The 21,727-nt window shown below is 40.8% G+C and overlaps 1 protein-coding gene across 2 annotated transcripts in view; it reads right to left on the bottom strand.

Moving 5' to 3' along the window:
* The window catches only part of limk1a (LIM domain kinase 1a), a 45,351-nt gene extending 23,844 nt beyond the window's left edge, over nucleotides 1-21,507 (bottom strand). Inside the window, exons 1-4 of one of the 2 annotated variants that reach the window (XM_058634043.1) lie at nucleotides 21,202-21,507; nucleotides 19,923-20,022; nucleotides 14,443-14,551; nucleotides 2,502-2,640 (exon numbers count right to left, since the gene is read on the bottom strand). In XM_058634043.1, coding sequence (XP_058490026.1) covers nucleotides 2,502-2,640; nucleotides 14,443-14,551; nucleotides 19,923-19,974 — 300 coding nt within the window. In that variant the 5' untranslated portion in view covers nucleotides 19,975-20,022; nucleotides 21,202-21,507. The remainder of the gene's footprint in view (nucleotides 1-2,501; nucleotides 2,641-14,442; nucleotides 14,552-19,922; nucleotides 20,023-21,201) is intronic. The other variant, XM_058634042.1, reaches the window with a different exon arrangement.
* Between the last annotated feature and the right edge of the window lie 220 nt (nucleotides 21,508-21,727).

Raw genomic sequence — 21,727 nt, forward strand, 5'->3', positions numbered from 1 at the left:
GCTTGCATTCAACCTATACAAAACATTATCCCTAACCTAACCATACCAAACCTAACTAGTTACCTACCCATGAGTAAAATCTCAGCCCTGACCTTAACCAGTTCCTCAGGAATGAGGCTCTGCTTCATAAGGACCAGGTTTTTATTCTCAGTGTTTATGCCAGCAACGGTAGAGTAGACACACACACACACACACACACACACAGACACACACACACACACACAGACACACACAGTATGTTTGTTGACTTTGGATGCTGGGGAACCTGCTAATTCTCTTAACTGGTCACAAAATAACTGGATTATAAAACAATTAAAATGGAAATTAAACATAAGATTGACATTGTGTTTAACAGAAACGCAAACTGTCAAAGTGATTTAATTTAAGTTAAATCCCCACCCAATAATCACTTAAATGTCTAGTATATAATATTTAGGAGGGCTTATTGGCAGACAAAATAAATATTACTCAGAATTATGTTTGCAGAAGTGTATAACTGCTTTAAAAGACTTGATTAATTAACTAAGAATATGCTGTTCATGTGTTATTTAGGCAAGGGTCTGGATTTACAGTGGCTGCCATTTTTTACCAGGCAGATGTGTGTTATTTTGAAATAATGGAAGCTTAATACGTAAAAGAAGGAAAAACAACGCCCTTTCTGGTATGCAAATGCCACCGTAGTTCCCTGACATTTGTTACAATGTGTCATTTGTAAACTATGAGTTAGACAATGGACCTTTAAACTCTTCACTGTCACACCTCACCTGACACCTCCTAACTTGGATAAACGGCTTGTTTTTTTCTGTATACTGTATCTTCCTGTCATGTGTTGCATGCAAAGTAGACAGGCGGCGGTAGTTTGCCAGACTATGAGCTTGGCATTTCCTCGCACAACTGACATACAGTACATAGTTTTCATAACGTCTGCTGCCACAGCTGATAATACTAATTTTATCTCACAAGTGGACACTGTAAGGATTACCAGAACCAACGCTGCAAAGCGTTCCAGAGGTGAATGAGGAAGGAGGAATGTGGGCTTCATATGATAAACTGTTGTTAAATATTGGTCAATGCTACACACACAGTGTCATTCTAAATTCACCATCATCTAGTTTACTCTCTGGCAAAAGCTTCCTCTAACAGGTTATGTTTCCCATATTATGGTAAACACCTTTCAACATCTCAGGGAAAATACATGGATATCTACATTTTGTTTAGTGACATATGACTGAAAGCCACAGTGGCCTTAGTTCGTGTGAAGTTCTCTAGCCATCTGCTCTTTTCCCCATTTCTGTTCAAACACGGGGAAAAGTTCTTTCTTATTAGACGGACGAGAAACCTTTAAACAGTGCCTGTGTTTTTTAAAATATTACTGTGACCTCAACTCCTGCACTTTAAATGTCAAGCTAACTTTGCACACAGTTAAACTAGTGTTTCGTCTAAAATGATTGTTTCCTAAATCTGTACTATTCACTGTGCTGCTGACCTCTTGGCCAGGTCTGGTTAAATAAAAATAAAAATAAATACATTTTCTAAATATCTGTTTAACATTTTTTGAATTAATTGATTTACTGTATCATCATCATCATCATCATCATCACAAAGAACAAACAACTGGCTCCTTTTCAACTGATTATTAAAACAGTTGACTTACTTTCTGATAGTCAACTCATTTATTTGGCATCTACTCTGCAGCCATGTTGATAAGATATAAGACATGGCTTGAATAAAATGTGTTGTATTTTAATGAAAATGTAATACAAGTCAACAACAACAACAAACTAAACCACAGAAAAATGACGACCATTCATCACAAGCCTGACCTGAGCTGGCACAAACAAAACCTTGTTAAAATGCTGAAAAAAGCCACCAGAAAAAGTATAATCACAGTCTCAGCTGCTCTAATCCAACCACCTCAGCAGAGGCGAGTTCATCTGGGGCCAATAAATTACCAAGCACAAGACACAAAAACAGGCAACTATCCAACTAACATGATGTTGCACCTGCATTAGTGCTACTCATGGCTTTGTGTTGCAGGAAGATAAAGCCCTTTGGACATAAAGACTTATTTTATTACACAGACATTGAGTATTCAGCAGTGAATGAGTGTCACTCCATGACTAATCAACAAATAGACACAAGTCTGTTGCTTGTCCTCTCTATAATGCAGCAGCACTTTATCAGCAGAGGACGGAGTCTATTGTTTATCTGTTTTCCGGTGCTCGAGCCACATGTATTCAGAGCCTCTTCGCTCTCGTGTGTCACGGTAACAACCGCTCCGACTTTCTGTGGTGGTCCGTAAGACAATCTGACCCAGCGGTCAAAGGACTTAGGGTCAGTAACAGGTCTGGCACCGATCGGACATGCATGTATGCATGTTAGCACACACACACGGGCCAGTGAGGCTGTGGACGCACGGGGCTGTCACTCAAGGTTTGATCGGCAAACAAAGAACCGGGAGAGGCGGCGAGACGCGGGAGTCACAGGATAGATCCTCTTACCATGATGAGGCCGGTGGTGATGGGGTCGTTGCAGCCGTGGCACAACTGCCCAAATTTGGTCCAGTAGTCCTTCTTACAGAAAAGCCGTCCATCTTTTTCATAATACCAGTGGGACAGCGAGGCGCTGCACTCACAACACCTGACAGAAGAAGAGGCAAAGAGACGTTTTAACATCATATCAAGTCATTACACCGACATTATGGCATCATTATCATCCCTATATTTAGAAAATTGAAGCTGAGCTTTGGCATTTTTCTTGATCAACAAAAAAAACGAATAATAATAAATATTAATGTGTAGTTAATAAAATCAGGTGTTGTCAGGAGGATTTGTCGAAAACATCAGTAAACATGTCACTGAGTCTTTGGTTAAAACTTTATTTATTTATTTATTTCGGTCATGACATTTAGATCACTCATCACATAACATTGCAGTTCACACAATATACATAACCGAAAGGGAAAGCGGGAGAAGCAAAGCTTAACTAGTCCCGCCCCATTATCATCATACATTTCATTTCCTTTTTTTTTTTTATTTTTTTTTATTTTGCTTTTTATTTTTTATTTTTTTTTTTTTTTTAATGACATTTTGACAAAGAAAACATGTTTCAGCATCCGGTAGCACTCAGAGATATAGTCTAGCTCTAGACAGTCAACTCAGACTCCATGTGTGTATGTACATGTGTCCATGGTGTTCCATCGCGCCGTTGCACCGTTTCCCCCAGTGTCTACAAATTTCTGTCTCTGACCTTTGTCATATTTTCTTTCTGTGTCAGTCTGTATCGATTAATAGTCATCTCTACATACTTCTTTTTAAATACACTCAGTTTTGCTGATTTTTTCATCTCCTCATCCAGATTGTTCCACTGTCTGACCCCCGTGACCGATACAGTAAAGGATTTTAATGTAGTTCTTACCCTTCTCTGCCTAAACCTCATGTTCCCTCTTAGATTGTGTCCCTCCCCTCTGTTCAGGAATAATGTCTGTAGATTGTGAGGGAGGTTTTTGTTGGCAGCCCTATAAATCATCTGTACTGTGCGGTATTTTATTAAGTCATAGAATTTGAGTATTTTTGATTTGGTAAATAGTTGATTTGTATGTTCTCTGTAACTGGCATGATGTAGGATTCTCAAGGCTCTTTTTTGGAGTATAAACAGGGGATAAGTAGTGGTTTTGTAAGTGTGTCCCCAGACCTCTGCGCAGTATTGCAGGTGTGGAGAGACTAGTGCGCAGTACAACAAGTACAGTGCCTTTTGGTTTAATAGTTTTTGTGCCCTCCAAAGTATGGACACACTCCTGGCCAGCTTGCCTTTTAACTGTTTGGTGTGTGGCTTCCAACTTAACATGTCATCAATAATCACTCCCAGCACTTTGTACTCTTTAACCCTTTCGATGTCCACTCCATTAACTTGTATGTTAATACTAGTCTTACATCCTTTTTTCCCATACAGCATATATTTAGTTTTCTCTAGATTTAGAGATAGTTTATTTATATTAAACCACACATGTAGCTTGGCCATTTCATTATTGACTGTTTCCACTAATTGGTTTAGGTCTTCCCCCGAACAGAAAATATTAGTATCATCTGCAAATAATGTTAATTTCAGAATATTGGATACCTTGCATATGTCATTAATGTATAGTATAAACAGTTTAGGGCCGAGCACTGATCCTTGTGGAACGTAAAACGTAAATAGTGAATCCTACTTTTAACCTTATAATGACACACTGCAGAGCCTCAAATTATAGTTTACATGCTGATAATAATAATATTATACTGTATTTTTTCATTGAAACACCGACCCAGCTAAGGTGGACTGTATGAGGTCCCACCAAAACACAACACAACTCTGCCTGAGTGTAAACAACAAAGACAAACAGAGTAATAACAAAAAAAGAGATGAACACAGTGACACAACACTATCACTGTGGCGTTCTACAGTGCGGTGAGAAAACCATATTTCATTGTTGTGTATAACAGTACAATAAAGCGACTGATGAGATTACAGAGTAGAAATCTGCTGCTGGCACGTGAACAGTCTACATAATCTGATAAACCTCAAATTACTGATGACAATCCCTTCATCTTGTAGATGTTTTCTCAATAATTACTTTATGTCGTTGCTGTAGCATTTTTGAACAGCTTCCATTGTTTTTTTTTGTGTTGAGTAAGTATTTTTTAGCGTTTCTTTTTGTATTATTCAATGTCTGAATATAACATTCAGTCTGCCTTCAGGACAAGAATCTTATCTCACAGGAGACAAAAAACAGACTCCAATACTACATGAAAAAAATACCACAACAAAAAATCAATGCTTATTCCAGAACTGCGGGCAAAATAAACTGATTATGTTTAAGAGGCTTGGAACACAAAAGACAAAACTGATCCCATTTACATTTTTGTCAATAAATCATTTTAGTTTTTACGATGATGATGAAGATGTTTCTTTGTGCATATAAAGGGAGTGTGTGAGTAAAGGAGGGAATTAGGAGGTGAACAGGAGGGAGTTGTATTTTATCAGCTACCAGTTTATGAAGTCATCAGACACATGAGTCAGATACTGAGCAGCAGCAGACAGATTCATCTGTCTGTCTCTCTAACTGTCTGTCTGTCTGTCTCTCTCTCTCTCTCTCTCCCTCTAACTGTCTGTCAGTCTCTCTGTCTTTCTATCTGTCTGTCTCTCTCTCTCACCCTCTCTCTGCCTGTCTGTCTGTCTGTCTAACCGTCTGTCTCTCTCTCTATCTCTCTCTCTCTCTCTCTCTGTCTAACTGTCAGTCTCTCTGTCTGTCTGTATCTCTCTCTGTATCTCTCTCTCTGTGTCTCGAACTGTCTGTCTGTCTGTCTCTGTCTTTCTCTCTCTCTCCCTCTAACAGTCTGTCTGTCTCTCTCTCTCTCCCTCTAACTGTCTGTCAGTCTCTCTGTCTTTCTATCTGTCTCTCTCTCTCTGCCTGTCTGTCTGTCTGTCTTTCTCTCTCTCTCTCTGTCTAACTGTCAGTCTCTCTGTCTGTCTGTATCTCTCTGTGTATCTCTAACTGTCTGCCTGTCTCTCTCTCTGTGTCTCGAACTGTCTGTCTGACTGTCTGTCACCACAGCTCAATTACAATCTGTTGCAGGAATACGGAGCAATATCAGACTGATGGACATCAGAGTGACAGAGTGACGGCAGGTGATGATTAAGAGATGGAGACAGACACAAGGTGAAGATACGGTTACACACACCTTATACCCTGGTAATACAAATAAACACACAGTCCACTGGGTTCATTCATTCATTTTCTACTGGTGTATCGTCATGAGGGTTGTGGGGGAGCTGGAGCCAATCCCAACAGACATAGGGGCGAGAGGTGGGGTGAACCCTGCACAGATCCACTGCAGGGCCAACAACCATTCACTGTCACACTCACACTTACAGTCAATTATACTCAGAGTGTCCAAATAACCTGTTAATCTGATTGTTTTTGGACTGTGAGAAGAACCTGGAGAACCTGGAGAGAACCCACATGCTCACAGGGAGAACCGATGACCTTCTGTGAAACAATACCAGCCACTGCACTTCTGTGTGGGTTAATATTCAAAATAATGATGAAAACGGCTGATTAAAGGTTATTTCATGATCTCATATGACTGGAGCTTTTGTTGAAAACCAGGCAAATCAATCATTTTCCTATCGATAATTATGATTAAATCTCTATTTGCTGCACATATTTCACACGAGTACCATTTACTACATTTACTGCTTTGTCAAACATTGCGCCACGGTGCAAGCGATCACCTCTGCTCCGCATCAGGCCATACATTTGAAATGTGTGTTTATCCCTCAGCGTACAGTAAACATCGATGCATGAGTGAGTCAGTGCACCGCTCACAGGCTTGTAGGCTTGTTCCTAATCTGTCTGAATCTTTATGTCGAACACCCATGACTCTGCTGAGCTCTGCTCCCATCAGTTTAGAACCAAGTCTGTCTGTTCTGTAAACTGTAAATGAATGGCCTCAGTAGCTGAAGCAGAAAAATGCATTTTATCTCTCATCTTATCTTGATGTTCTACTGTGTTTACTGCGATATAAATATCATTCACTCTTTTCGGGAATAATGGGAGATTTTTGCTGTCTACTGTGTTGTCCTGGGGTTTTAGTTTATTGGAGAAACCACAAATGTATATATATTAAATGTATATTATGACTATTGCCCATAATATTTGGCCACACAGTTGGTAGTGGTTAGCACTCAAGTGCTATACAGTAAAGTGAGTCAGGAAGGAAAATCTCTGCCAAAGCAAACGTGCGGATCGTCCGCTGTGGCGACCCCTAGAGAGGGAGCAGTGGAAAGACAAAAAAAAAACAAAAAACAACTGATGCCCAGACAACCTTGTTTGCTGGTTGGTAAAGGACTAAAAATGCAGCCGCTCCTATTGTAAACCTGTGCACACACTCACATCCTGTACACAACTGTGCAGCATATTCAGCCACAGATACAGATATTTATGTTTTTATTAGACTGATTAGACAGACACACACACACTCTTTTTAGTGTCTGCTTCACCAGCACTGTGTCAAAGCTGCTTCTAGGGAAAGGGGAGAGGATATGTGGAATTGGGTCAAAGCTTCAGGAAGAGCGCAGCTACTAAACGGTTCTTTCTCAATACTGCTGCATGTTTCGTACGTAACACACATAAGTGAACTCTGCACACATGCACACACGCACACACAGGAGGGTCTTTAATGTGATGAGGTTCAGCTTCTTCAGAAGTGTCTCTGTGAGCAGAGCTGGGCGTGGCAGCGGAATATTAAAGATATGGGTGAATACATTAGTGCCTCCCAGATGGAAAGACCAAATTTCTCCCCTCCGGACAAGAATCTTATCTCAGAGGAAAACGAAAACAGACAGCGGTAGTACTTTCACGTAAATGAAAGAATACCACATTACAAAATCAATGCTTACTCCAGGACTGCAGTCAGTGTGATACTGTGTTTGCTCACATTTAGGTGTTTTGTGTCACTGTGTCTGTGTGTGGAGGAAAGTGTAGGAGGATGTGAAAGAGAGTCTTTGCCGTCTCTGCTATGATGCTCCAAAAGTCTGTTTATCGCACTGTGCTAAGCTTACTGTGCACATTTATTTAAAATAGTAGGGGGAAAGGTAAATATTGCATGTGTCTGTGCACATGCAGTATTCAGACGGCAGATTTCAGACACCATGAACAACCAGTGAGAGAGACAATGAGACTAATCCCTGATGGAATTCACTAAAAGTGTCTGACAGAGACATCAATTCCTTTTGTCAGGTCAAAGGGAGGCAGCACTTCTTTGGCCTCTCACCAAAAAACAACAGTCACAAGACCAAACTGATTATTAGGGATTTCAGAAAGTCAAATTGAAATAAAATAAAATATAAATATGTGTGTGTGTGTGTGTGAGAGATTGAGCTGAAATGCTTTTTCATATTATAATTTTGAATCAGATACTGTGTGTGCTGCTCTTAATCCGTCTGCTATTCAAATGAATCATTCCCACTTTCATCTCACTGGACAGTTTTATGAAAGGATATGTTTTTGAATGACTGTACACTAATCATGTTGACTGGTAATGCAGGTCAATACGTAATTAAGTTGTCCCTGCTGATGTGAGAGGAGCTGAAGTCAAAGAGAAGGAACGACCTGTGTCTGACTGAATAAATGGAATCAAACCTGCTGAAGACGACAGAAATGCAATTATCGTGAATGAGACATGATGACATTATATTCATTTACCTCACAGACGTAGAACAGATGTAAACACTAGATGTCATTTATTACATTACTTTTTGTCCATGACGGTTTAAAAGTAAAACAATTGCTCAATCGACAGATCATTAATCCATCATAGTAAATTAGTGATATATAGTTTCACAGGTTTTCTGCTTTCAGCGTCTTAAATGTGACGATTCACAGTTTTCACTTTGTCACAAATAGTAAATCATTTCTATATGTTCTGGCAGAACGAAGCAGATCATTTCAATTTTATCTATTCATTAGTTACAAGCCCACAGCAATTAGCTAAATGTTTCCATTGTCTGTAGGTCAAGCAGAACTGACACTGTGGGCTGTGTGGAGATAAGATGAATCCTTTATTTTACACCACAAACACCAACACTCACACAACAACATCCATCCTCACTGCTCAATATGATGTCTTGAAATTGTCCTGTTTTTTATACAACAGTCAAAAAACACAAAGATATTCAATTTATAGGACCTTTGACCTGATAGGCGTTAGAAAAACAAAGTCATCTGCGAGGCAAGCAAGTAAATACTGATTTTTATGGATTTGTGTGAAAAATCAATGAAATTTAAAGCAGTTTATCCATTAACTGATGAATCATCACAGGAAAATGTAACCACAACTTTATCTGACTCCAACACAAACACTGCTGGTCATCCAGTGTTTTGTGTGTGTGTGCGAGTGTGTGTCGGTGTGTCCAAACATGTCACTGCAGGTCATAAATGACGTGCAGGCTGACACAGCTACAGGAAGCAGGAGGAGTTAAAAAGGATATGGTGGGTGTGTGTGTGTGTCTTGGTCAAGGTGCGGACAACACTGGCACTGACAACACACACACACACACACACAATTCTCCTCATTAAAAATGTAATCTTTCACCATGTGCCTCCACGAGAGAGGGACATAAATCTCCTTTCTAGCTGCACACACTGCAGAAAAGCTTTGAGCACTTTCAATCAATAAGCCAATACTCCGATCGGCCAAGTCGTGAAAAAAACGGACAGCTGAGGTCAAAGTTAATGGATGACAGTGACGGAAACAAATGTGTCTGCTGCATAATTCTGTCAAGAGTGCTCAGCTGAATGGACTAAAAGTGAAATCATCACAGAGAAAGAAGAAATATAACCTCTGGGAAAGGGAGAGGGGGTCATGAACACACACACACACTCACACACACTCAGACAGCAGGAAGTCTCAGGGAGACCCCTCTCTTCCAACTCCACAGAGACATAAATAGGATAGGATTCCTCATCCAGAGCCAAGATTCCCACTTGCTGGAGGATTCCCAAACCTATTAAGACAGACATGACTGTCTGCGGGGCCACACGGGGCCAAGTAGTGTCTAGTGCTGTTGCCTTGCAGCAATGAGACCTGGGTATTGGAACAAGGGCCTTTAATCGGACACTCTAAATCACCTGTGGCGTGAGTGTGAGAGAGAATGGATGTTTGTCTCTACGTGTTTGCCTTGTGATGGACTGTCAACATGTCCAGGGTGTCCAGACCCTCATGTGGACGATAAATCAGTAGACAGTGGAGGGATGGATAACTGCGTGTCCTCATCACAAAATCTACCTCATAGAATAACATATCGTACAAACTCGAGAAATAATTGTAAAGAAATATTTACTATTGTAGTTCACATCTAATTAAGTGGTTGAAACAAACAAAGAGAAGAACCATACATTAAAATACAAGGCCTTATTTGAATTAATGTAAAATAAAAACAATATAGAAATACTATTACCATACTGAGTTTCTCAATCACACAAAATAAAAAATAAATTAAAAAAAACATATTTGCAATCAGCAAAACTACAGATAAATTGTTTAGGGATTATATCTTTAATCCCACAATGAGATTCCCCACGTCTCTGCCTCTGCAAGCAATAACAATGCCATTATATCTCAGTTTGAAAAAGACAAAAATAAACAGCACCATTATTTTCTTTTAAAAACACAACTGATACATTCCTCTTTTTACTCATTACCACACCCAGCCCCTTTATCTCATTCCCACGCATCCCTGACTGTGCCCCCTGGAAAATCCCACCCACCCGCGAGCCTCCTGCCATGGCAACGGAGAATACCACAGCGATGATGTCACCCTCTCTCACAACAAGGCATTACCTCACCACCTCAAAGGAAATCCCTCAGCCAATCAGGCTTCAGTCTGATCCTTTTAATTGGCTGTATTTCTGAAAAGAAAATATAAATATTTAAGTATTGTTGAAGAACAAAGATTGCCCTCATATTAGAAACAGTATTACTGAGTAAAGTTGTACTCCGACTTTGTTTTCTTGGGCTTACGTTTGCTTTATAATATCCAACTGAACTCCTTTTCAGGAAATATAATTCAATTCAACTCAAACTTCATTAAAAACTCACAAGAGGGTGCGTAGAAAGTAAAATAATAGCCACTTCAGATACTATATGACAGAAAAGCTATATTGTTCTGCAGCTATGCTAGTTAAAATCACAGAGCTGAAAAATGTAGTTTATATTAAGCTGCAGATTCCACCAACTTTGTCTCATATTATTTTCAGTGAGTTGTTCTGTGACCTTGTCAAAAACAAGCTCAGCATCAGAATTAAGCTGATGACTGATGACAAACATTCACAAAGGAAAGCAGGTTGTGCATTTTAATCAGTGGAAATAATTGCGCCGTCCGTGGTTTTTGCTCTGGAGAACAAATGCTTCAGACTAGAAAGAGACAGTGTCTTTATTGGAGGCTCGGTGGTCTATTCAGCTGGTAAACAGGAGCCCTGGCAGACTGTGAGTAAATGAAAAGCACAGCAGCAGTTTCCTTTGTGTTTGTTAAGCTCTGCAGACTGACTGACTGACAGCGGCACAGTTACGCTGTGGAAAAACGATGAAAGGCCTCAGCGAGCTCTGGGATCCACGATGAGAGACGTTAAGAAGGATTCAGGAGCGACAGCAGAGCCTCCTGTTTTTCATTATCAGGCCTCTTGTTCCTGGGTGGTTCAGTTTAGGAAACTGTGTCTCGTCACACAATGACATCATTTACGACATGGGACACATGATGGATGAGCCATTGTTGATACTTGTGGACTTTTCCTGCTATAACCAATTAAAATGTCTAAAATAGCTGTAAAATGAGCTGGTTTTTATTGTATTTCTCGAGTCTAAACCCTTCCGTTGCTGTCGCCGACAGGATTTGGCATGCATATGTCTCATTACCATAACTACTAGACCATTTGTGAGACCAAGAAAATTCCAAAACTATGGACTGGCAACCTCTCCAGGGTGTGACCCCGCCTTTCGCCATATATATATATATGCTGAGACTGTCACAGCACCTCCCGCATGACCCTCATGTAGAGGATAAAGGAGTAGAAGACGTTATTATAGAGATATTATAGAGAGAAGAGAAACTCTACATTTCACACAATGAGAAGGTGGAGTAGAGAGAAAAAAACTCCCTTTTAACAGGAAGAAATCTCTGCCTCGACCGATTGGGGTGAGAGAGGGGAAGAGGGAGGCGAGGTAGAGACAGACGTGAGACCAGGAGCAGAGTCATGGCCACTTTCCAACTTGTGCAGGTGTCATTTTCAAGCCCAGCACCCATGTGTGTGTTAGACTTAAAATGAGGCGTGGTCAGGCACAATGTTAGCGCCTTGCATTCCTGCGTCACCGACCAACAAAAACCTGGTCTAAAGTCAATAGTACAGTATTTTCACGGGGACACACTGAGAGGGAGAGAAAGAGAGAAAGAGAGTGGTCAGTGAGTCGCTGTCACCATTCATCCATCTTCTACCGCTTTGTCCTCCACAGGAGGGTCACGGGGGGCGCTGTGCCAATCACAGCTGACACAGGGCGATAGGCGGGGTCACAGTCTGGACAGTTCGCCCAGTCCATCACAGGGACACAAACAACCATCCACTCTCACACTCACATTTACGGTGAATTTAGAGTGTTCAATTGACCTAATCCCAATATTGCATGTTTTTAGACTGTGGGAGGAAACCAGAGAACCTGAAGAAAAATACTCTATTGTGCCACTAGGGGCAGTGCTGTCATTTTCATGATCTTGTCCAATGAAAGGTAAATGTCTAACTTTTGCATAGTTTTTTTTGAGTGAGCAGATTAAGTTTTAAGCCCCATTTTGGTCAATGTCACCCCTGACTGACTAAACAGCAGGAGAATAAGGGCGTTAATCTGCCATACTTAAATTACATTTAGGGTTTAAGTCTGGGCTCTCTATCTGTTGCAAAAGTGACAGAATTTAATTTCCATGTGTGATTAAAGTTCTGAAGTGAGAGCCAATGTTCAGGGGCTTTGGGAAAATGCAATGAATGCAAATGCCCCAAATCACACAGGGTGATCTCTTTCCCCCAAATGTTATCAGCGGCTGTGGCATTCAGGTGAGGACGTGCTCAGAGACAGACATGGACAGGGAAGTGATACTGAGCCTGTGCCATCAAATCATGTCTATCATGACATGTCAATCATGTGTTACTGACGTATAATACTGTGCAAACGCCTTAGGCCACCATTAGATTTGTTGTTGTAGCAACGCTATAATTACCATACAGTGTAATTATTTCTCTATGTATGTAGTTTTAAAATAACAGATGTTTCAGAAATAATAATAAAGAAAAAAACAGCTTCTACAGGTAAACGTGTCAAGTATTCAGTGTGACCTACACTTGAACAAGTTTGTTCATCTGCGGTGAAAACGGTCTATTACACCAGGTTTATTCATGACATGCTTGAGCTTTACACGCACATGTTGTATTAAATCTTTCCGAACTAAATGTTAAGGATCGCAGAATGTGGCAGACACTCAAACAACAAAGACTTTTGCACAGTACTGTACATGTGTCAGTAGAAGAGCAAATCTTCATTTCATACAGAGAATATGAAATACATTCACTGAGCACTTTATTAGGTACACCGAGTCAAGTCGTATTGGCCAATCACATGGCTACGATGGAGTATTAGGGCTACGTTGAGGAAAAAAAAATAAATCACAGACGTTGAGAATAAAGTCTTAATTTACGAGAATAAAGTTGTAAATTTAAGAGAATAAAAGTCGTACTATACTGCCAGCGTCTGCGGTCTGTGCTCGTCGGACCTCGACTCCTTCTGGATCCAAAATCTTAGTTTCTTGAGAAACCACAAAACCCCTCTGAATGACCCGCTCATGCATCCACTGATAACCCTGCAGTTGACCAGTTCCAGCGATTTCCTCCATGTCCGCCTGGTTCTTTATGCGCATATTCTTTTTAAAGTCCCGATACTTATGTGATACAATGTGATGCTGATGTGCCAAAGGATTAAGTATCTCCTGGTTTGTGAAACCTATTCTGAAGTACAATTCCACGAAATGCTCCACCGCCCTCAATGTAACAACTCTCCTCTTCTAAAACAACAGGTTCAAATATCACCACTTTAAAAAGTCATACATTTACGACTTTATTCTTGCTGGTGTGTGTACGTTATGTTGCATTAATGTGATCAGTGAGGATTTAGGAGTCATTAAAATCAAATTAAAACATGTAAAGAATGTACGGAATCATCATATCATACATCATGACAGTGCACACTACGCGGCCGTGAGTCACATGTGCGACAGCAGTGTTTGATTCATTGTCTTGCTTTGAAAAGAGAGAAGTCGCCAACAAAATCCGGAGTGTTTGTGGATTCAGAGAGACAGAAGTGTGACTGACACAGTGGACTCATGTTTGCTGGACGAGGAAGTAAGAGACAATTTATAGAGGAATTCAAGTCATTCAAACCACATCTCAATGCCCACATCCCTCTTACTACCGCCTGACAGACATATGCTGTTTATATACTATGTGAAATCACAATAGGACGTAAAAGATAAAGTGGTGCGAGTGGGTTTTTGGAAACTAGAAAATATCAAAAGAATTGTGAAGAATTTGTCTTTTGGTTTTACTTTATATTCATGATAGAAACATAATAAATTGTCCATTGAAGTGACTATTAAGGTAATGTTAACATTTATGTCCAAATTATCTACCAGTTAATGGAGAAATGTGTATGTAGTTTAAATGATAAAGAAATCAGTCTCTATTATTTGAAACTGCGTGGATGTGACGACCATCAGGTCTTAGAATAATGACACCATGATTATTAACAAACCAAATCTGATAAAGAAGACAATTATAAGAAGACATTATTCCTCCACTGGTTTACTTACTTTGTGTGTGGCAGTGGCTTCTCGCTTGCTGACATGTCTCCCGTGGGAATGAGGGTCTTGTTTAGACAGTGAGAGGACAGCAGCTCTGATGTTTCACAGCTCCACCGGCCTAAACCATCAATGACACACACACACACACACTCTCTCTCTGTCTCTTTGTCTGTGTCTCTCCCTTCCTCTACTTCCTCTCTCGGTGCAGCTGCACCGAGGGGTCGCGCTTCTTCTCTGACTACTTCCTGTCGTCTGCTTGCCCTGTGGGAGCAACTGTGACCCTGTGACGTTAACACAAAGCTGCTCGCTTCTTTTTTTTTTTCTTTTTTCTTTTTTCCAAACCTAATGAAGACTCCACCATTTCCTGCACTGTTCAGGACATTTAGAGATTTTGTTCTGCACAAATCACATTGACCTACTGTCCATTAAAGCTTCAATCTTCTCTCAAATAATTTGATTTACCAGCGTCCTCCTCCTGTGAGTGCAGGAGATGAGCCTGCTACGTTTCCTCAAGGAAGAGATGGAGGTCAAACAGCATCTCCTCTTTTATCACTCATAAACTCCCTCATGTAGAAAGTGTTCAAGCAGCTTCAGACAAATCGACTGAGTCAGATTATGTCATCACTTCAGTGTCAACAACTATGGGGCCAATGATGCAGCAATAATTCTTATTCATGTGCTTGTGTGTGTGATATGTTTTGTTACCTCTTTAGGACCCAGGGCTTTCAAACTCATTTTAGTTCAGGGGCCACATACAGCACTATTTGATCTCAAGTGGGACGGACCAGTAACATAATAGCATAATAACCTGAAAACAACAAGAACTCCAAATCTTCCCCATTGTTTCACATTTAACAAAGTATATTTTTTCAAGACTTTTTTTTATGAACAAACTGACATTTCTTGAGAAAAATAAATGCAATTTCAACAATATTGTGCCTTACTTTACCATTTACACACGTGCATTACAACTTACAGATCACGGTGGATGTGCAAAGGCACGAAACATTTAGCCACAGTTATGTGCAACTGAGAAATATTAGTATTTCACATTATAATTAGATTCTAATACCAAATACATCCTTCAGGCCAGATTGGACCCTCTGGAGGGCTGATTCTGGCCCACGGGCCGTACATTTGACACCCCTGGCCTAAGATGTGAGATGTTTAGGTTAAGGTTAGGGTGAGGCATTAACAGGCCGTTCAATTGTGGAGTGTGTGTGATGAGATTTGTAAATGTGCACAAAAAATATAGAGTCTTGACTGTTTGCTGTGAATAGAGATTCATGTATTTGCAGCAACTTTTGTGGCAACTTTGCCTCCGCTTAAAACCTAAAGGACATCTATCTGAAGACAAATCAGCAGTCTTCATCACCAAGACGGATGCTGCTGAGACACGCACAGTATAAGTCACTGCCATGAAGCCAGAGTTTGGCTCTGGTTGCCATAGAAACGTCTGGGCTTGTGACTAATATACATCACACTGACGGTTTGGCTCACGTACACGGAAAATTTCTCACTCAACTCAGTTAACATGGAGACACATGGTGTGGATGAATTATCTTTGTCTGCCTGCATCGCTTCCTGCAGCATCTGTTACCAGGCAGAGTTCATCTGCAGGCAGGAAAACAGCTGAGTCACTGCAGCCCGCTATGTTTACTAAGCACAACTTCACTGCAGGACAGAGCAGGACGAAGAATGTGGTGCAGAAGATATTTCACCACTAAATCTTCCACTTCTGAGTATGTGATGGAAAATCACACTTAATTCTACGTCAGTATTGGGTGTAAAAAAAAGAGTTTATTAGCTGAGCTCTAACAAAAAGAGATTAATCCTTTATAAAGACTGCTGAGGTGGCCACTGTCGAGCAGAAATATGCTTTATTGAGCAAAGGACAGCACTGCACCGTTATGCAGAGACACTGCAGCATGAGAGGAGGTTTCAGAACGGGAGGAAAAATGTATTTATAGACGATGAACAGGTGTGGATTTTCACTATTTATTTATTCAGTTTCATGTACATTTCCATATTCATTTTTATGACCAAAAGAAAAATGATTTAAGCAAATTGGACACTCTAAATTGACTGTAGGTGTGAGTGTAAGAGTGGATGTTGTTTGTCTTTATATGGTCCTGTGATGGACTGGTGACCTGTCCAGGATGTACCCCGCCTTTCACCCTAAGGTTGTATGAAGGTTGTGACAAAGTAACGTTCTGGGAACGGAATGTGAAACTAACGTTAGGAAAACTTTCCATATCAACCACAGGAGAACCAAGGGGGGGAACCTTCAGGGAACCTTCCCAGAATGTTCTGGGAACCGAAATTTGTTAGCTTTGAGAAGATGGATGGATAAATTATTTAGACCTGATGTTTCAGACTATATCATAGAACTGATTTATTTTAAATTTGCAATTTGAAGCTCAGCTTCCTCTAAAATCTGTGTTGTATTTACACTTCAATACTTAACGTGCGCTAGAATGCAATCATCTTACGTGATTTTCGTCTTCCCTTCGCAGCCCCCGCATTAAAACCACTTGAAGCTTCAGCTTCAACTGTTCTCTATGGGACGACACAGAATGGGTTTTTTGTCCAATCAACAGAGATTGGACAAATGCGGTAAAATGTCACTTTCACAGAAGCTCAGCTTCTCTCAGAGTCAACGGAGCATTGGGCGTGCACGGATGCTGGGCTTCTGCATGATGATTGGATGAACTGTCTGAAAGGCGGAACCAGTTTTTGATTGACATCGTTGAGTAAAAACACGATTGTAGCTTTTCAGTTTTGCGTAATTATCGTGTTTCCTTGTTGTAATTGTTCATTTGCAGAATTTATGTATGAATAACTGGACCAGAAACGTGCTTCCCCTGTTTTAAAGACAAGCAACTGCCACTGGTGCACTTTAAATCTTTTTATTCCTCGTTATAAAGAGGCAGTCAAGGCTGTGACAGAATCCAGAGTCCTGTCATAACCAAAATACAAGAGCAGCACAGGAGAAGCAAGCTGAAATTGAGACGATGATGCATCTTACACAGTGTTACATGAGATAATTGAGTGAACGGTTGTGGTGGCAATAAGAGCACAAAACAAACTGTGTTACAAAAATCAATACATTTTGAGGAACCGTGGAGAAATAAGTTCCCGGGTCGAATGATAAAGTGATCAATAAAAACAATGTTGCTAGTCTAGTAACTGCTGGCAATAAATGAAAATAATAACACACTCACAGTGGTGTTGTCATGTCTGTATGTTGAGCGGTGGGATACACACAAGTTCATTTTCCCATGAAACCAACAGTCCAGTGAACTTGCTGCTATTTCTAGACGAGCTGCTGGACCAGAGGGACTCCCTAGAGTCTTGCAGTCTGGTACTTTCATTCCCACCTTCTCTTTTCTTCTCATCTGCACTTGTTTCATCACAGCAACACTGAGTCCTGACGCAAATGATGGAATGATTTGCAGGCGGAAGCAACAACTTTTTATCATGAACCCACAGGCTTTGTTTCTATGTTTCATCATCACTGTGGGCAGAGATATGAAAATTAAACATTTTCTGATGTCTTATTTAATGTTTTATATGTTGTAGTTTTGCATTGCTTTGAGATGATTTTGCACTTACTTACTCTTAATAGTCGTTTAGTGTCTTTAAACTGAGCTCTGTGACTTTCAAACTATTAAAATGTCTTTCTCTTGTCAGGAATAATGTGCGATTCTATAATTTAATTAGCACCAATTTTGGAAAGAGTTGTCTTTTTTTATTATTACATTTACCATTATATTATTACAAATAAAATGCAGGTTGATTTCTAAATGCTGTGTAAGTGTTTCAGCCGAACTCCTCAACAAGAGCTTGTTGAGGCTTGTTCCACTCTTCTGAAGTCCAAGAGATGGAGCAAAGAGCAAAGAAAGTGAGAGAAGTTACGTAAGATCAGTCACAAAAACTGTGCTCCATGAGTAATATGTAGAACAGCTTTGAGACTCACTCAGTTTCAGTTTGATGAATTTGCTTTGCATGTGCTAAAGGACAGTGCTGGTACTCGCTGCCTTAAAATAAAAATAAAAAATCTAATTTGCACAACTTCCTTCCCCTCAACAAGCTCGACAGAAGCGGCGGAAATCTCAACTTGCACTTAAAATATTGATTAGCCTTAGTGCATCTCAAACATCAGTGAATCTGTTTTAAGTGTATCGATCTGAAGATTTAGTGAGGCTTAAACTTCAACACAAAAAAAAGGGTTGGTAATTCTTGAAAAGCGAGTAGGAGAAGATGCAACTTATACATCCCACCTCCAGTTTCACTCCAAGTGCAGGTAGTCAGGTCACACAAGTGCACCAATGAACCATGTTGTCCCAATTAACTGTTTGTCTGTATTACAGTATTGCTCTTTTTTTTATATATATATATATATATATATATATATATTTTTTTTTTTTTTTTTTTTTTAAGCAATTTTATTTCTGCTCCCAGTTTAATGATTTCATTATAAAATATTAATGTATTTCTGTTGCTGTTGAAAGATCAACAGACAAGACAAGACTGATGCTCTTAAAAAAAAAAGAAGAAGCACAGAATGAGAGTCTATTTCCTTCACGACGACACATACCATCTCACTGCCCACACACAACATGCCACAGAATCATTTACCAGTATGTAACTGAGAAGACAAAGACACATTTAGCACACGGTCTGCATTTCGTCATTCTTCACATAGAAGAGGAACCTGCCTGAGCCTGAAACACAAACCTGACTGTTCTTCACTCCAAACAAAACCTTTGTAAAGTAAAACCAAACTGACAGGCAGCCGTGGAAATGCAGGTCTCATATCAGGACTCAATATAAAAAAAACATTCTAATCCATTAGAACTGAGTCATTTACAGAGTTTTACCACAGAAAAAAACTGACGCTGTTGCTGGTGGTTCCTTCAGCCTGAAGGCTGCACGAGGTTGTAATGATTGAAGGTCATAAATGTGAATCACACGAGGCGGGTCATTTATTAAACATTGCTCCAAACCTTTGTCATCCGCAAACTAGAAGGACACAATGTCTCGTCTACTATTGCTATACAAAAGCATTATTCAGCCTGTACTGCTCTACTGTTCCACATGCTTCTTCAATATGTTCAGTGTCAAAAACTCACTCACACAACCAAAATAATAGGACTCCCCGCTCCCAACCAAGTATCACGAGACACCACCAAACCACTACACCACGTCTTCACACTCCAACCCTCCAGACGCAGGTACAGAACACTAAAGGTGCAACAAAGCAGGTTTTAAAAGCAGCCTGATCCCCTCTGCTATAGCAGGTTTAAAAAATAAAATAAAAATAGTAAGTAAAACCATTGTCATCACATGACGCAACCGATCACAAGGAAAAGCCAGGTATTGTTTGGTTCTGGCTGGTTCTGAGCCAATTTACTTCGGGTCGGGAACCAGAAACATGCCGGTGTGAAAGAGCTAAGAGCAGCTGTTGTGTTGGTGTTGAAAAGTACCTGAAGCAGACGGTGTGCCAGTCAGTGTTGAGGGCCTGGAGGTACTGCTCATCGTAGATCCTCTGTTTGCATCCCGCGCACACGGGCAAACTGCCTCCAGCTGCAACAACAACAACAACATGTCATTTATCATACTGTCTTTATCGTACTGTCCTGTATGTACACAGTGACTCATGTCATGGACGTAAGAGACGTAATCCCTGCTGAAGAAGGTTGGCATGTGACTCTTATCTCTGTCCTTATCTCGCCCTCGATGCAAAGCACCACCACTGGTTAATGATCCATCTGAAGCTCCAGGAAGAACAAATATTCTCTACGGGGTTGGTCACACGTTCTTCTTGTTATTTCATGTCCACTGCCCGTGTCTTTGAAGAAATGAGGTCTCCGTGATTGTCATACGCTGGTGTTGGAGACTCTGGCAGCTGTAGGCAAAGGCTTCCTGTGACATCACTCTACTTATGTGGCTCTCATATGCACTCTTTCTGTACTTGTTTATTTTATTTGATTGAACCTGATTCTTTTTTTTTATTATCACTAACAACAAAAAAAACCACAAACAATAAAGTACATAAATACACAACAGAGAGACCTGCATTAACAGGACAAATTGGTAACAATGAAGTTATAAATAAATACATCAGATTTTTAGCTTAGTGAATATTTAAATTAAATATCAAAAACTTGTTTTAATACAGATTAATCGATTCAGCCCAAGTGAAGATGCATTAGTTTTTAATCTTGGAAAATTTACATTTGCAGCTTTTGCATGAGGACTATGGCCTTCATATACATCATAGTCATAAATTTAACAGCGTTTCTGTCAGTTTGAGAGGAGAACTTTACTCCTCGGTGTGAAGCATATCTGATCAGCTTCAGATTCCTTCAGATTATTTGGCTGTAACAACGTGTTAAGGAGTAGAGAGAGTTTGGACTGATGAGGAGATGAGGCTGAGCAGAATACAAACATGATGGACAGAAGAAAACATGGCTCCGGCTGCAGCTCAGTATCAGGACTCACAGGCTGACGCTCCCTCTGGGACATACATGCACCAGTAGAACAGTCTATGACACTCACAATGACGGGAAATACGCGTCTGAGCATACAGAGCATGTGTTTACTGTCCCTGCAGCATCTTCTGTGTTTGCAGCAGCTGCAGCAGCAGCAGAGGATGCGCTGCTCTTCCCCGCGCCTGCCTCCCTCCCTCCCTCTCTCCTCACCACCGCTGCACTCCCACCACCGGCGGCTTCAAAACTAACCAAACCTCCCGCAGACTCTCACCTCCTTCCTCCTCTCCCATGCGTTCGTCCTTCCACGTGCAGCAGAGCAGCATCAACCTCATTCACTCTCCGGGAGAGAGCCAGTCGCTTCTGGTCCACAGATAACCGCCAGTGTCCGCCCCGCCGCCGGTCGCGTCGCTGAGTGCGTGCACGTCGGCTTGTTGTCCTTGCGTGTGGCCCGCGCTGCTTCCTCCTTCACCCGCTGCTGCTGCTGCCTGAGCGTTTCTGCGGCGCTTCATTCAAGAGAACCGCGGACCAATGGGGCTGCTGAGGCGGAGGAGAAGACACGGAACCACCGCCAACCAGCTACGCTGCCTGGATAATTAATGCGCTGTTTCCGGGCGGGACGCGACGGGGGGGGGGGGGGGGGGGGGGGGGTCAGGAGGAGTCAGGAGCAGGAGTAGGGTGTGGTGAACTCCAATCTTGTTATGGCAATGTTATACTGATCCTAAATAAGTAAGTAAGTCATATTAAAGCGATAACACACTTAAACAAAATAAGTGTATATAAGGGCTTTAAAATAAAAA

This window comes from Solea solea, chromosome 7, assembly GCF_958295425.1.
Source record: "Solea solea chromosome 7, fSolSol10.1, whole genome shotgun sequence".
Lineage (NCBI taxonomy): Eukaryota > Metazoa > Chordata > Actinopteri > Pleuronectiformes > Soleidae > Solea > Solea solea.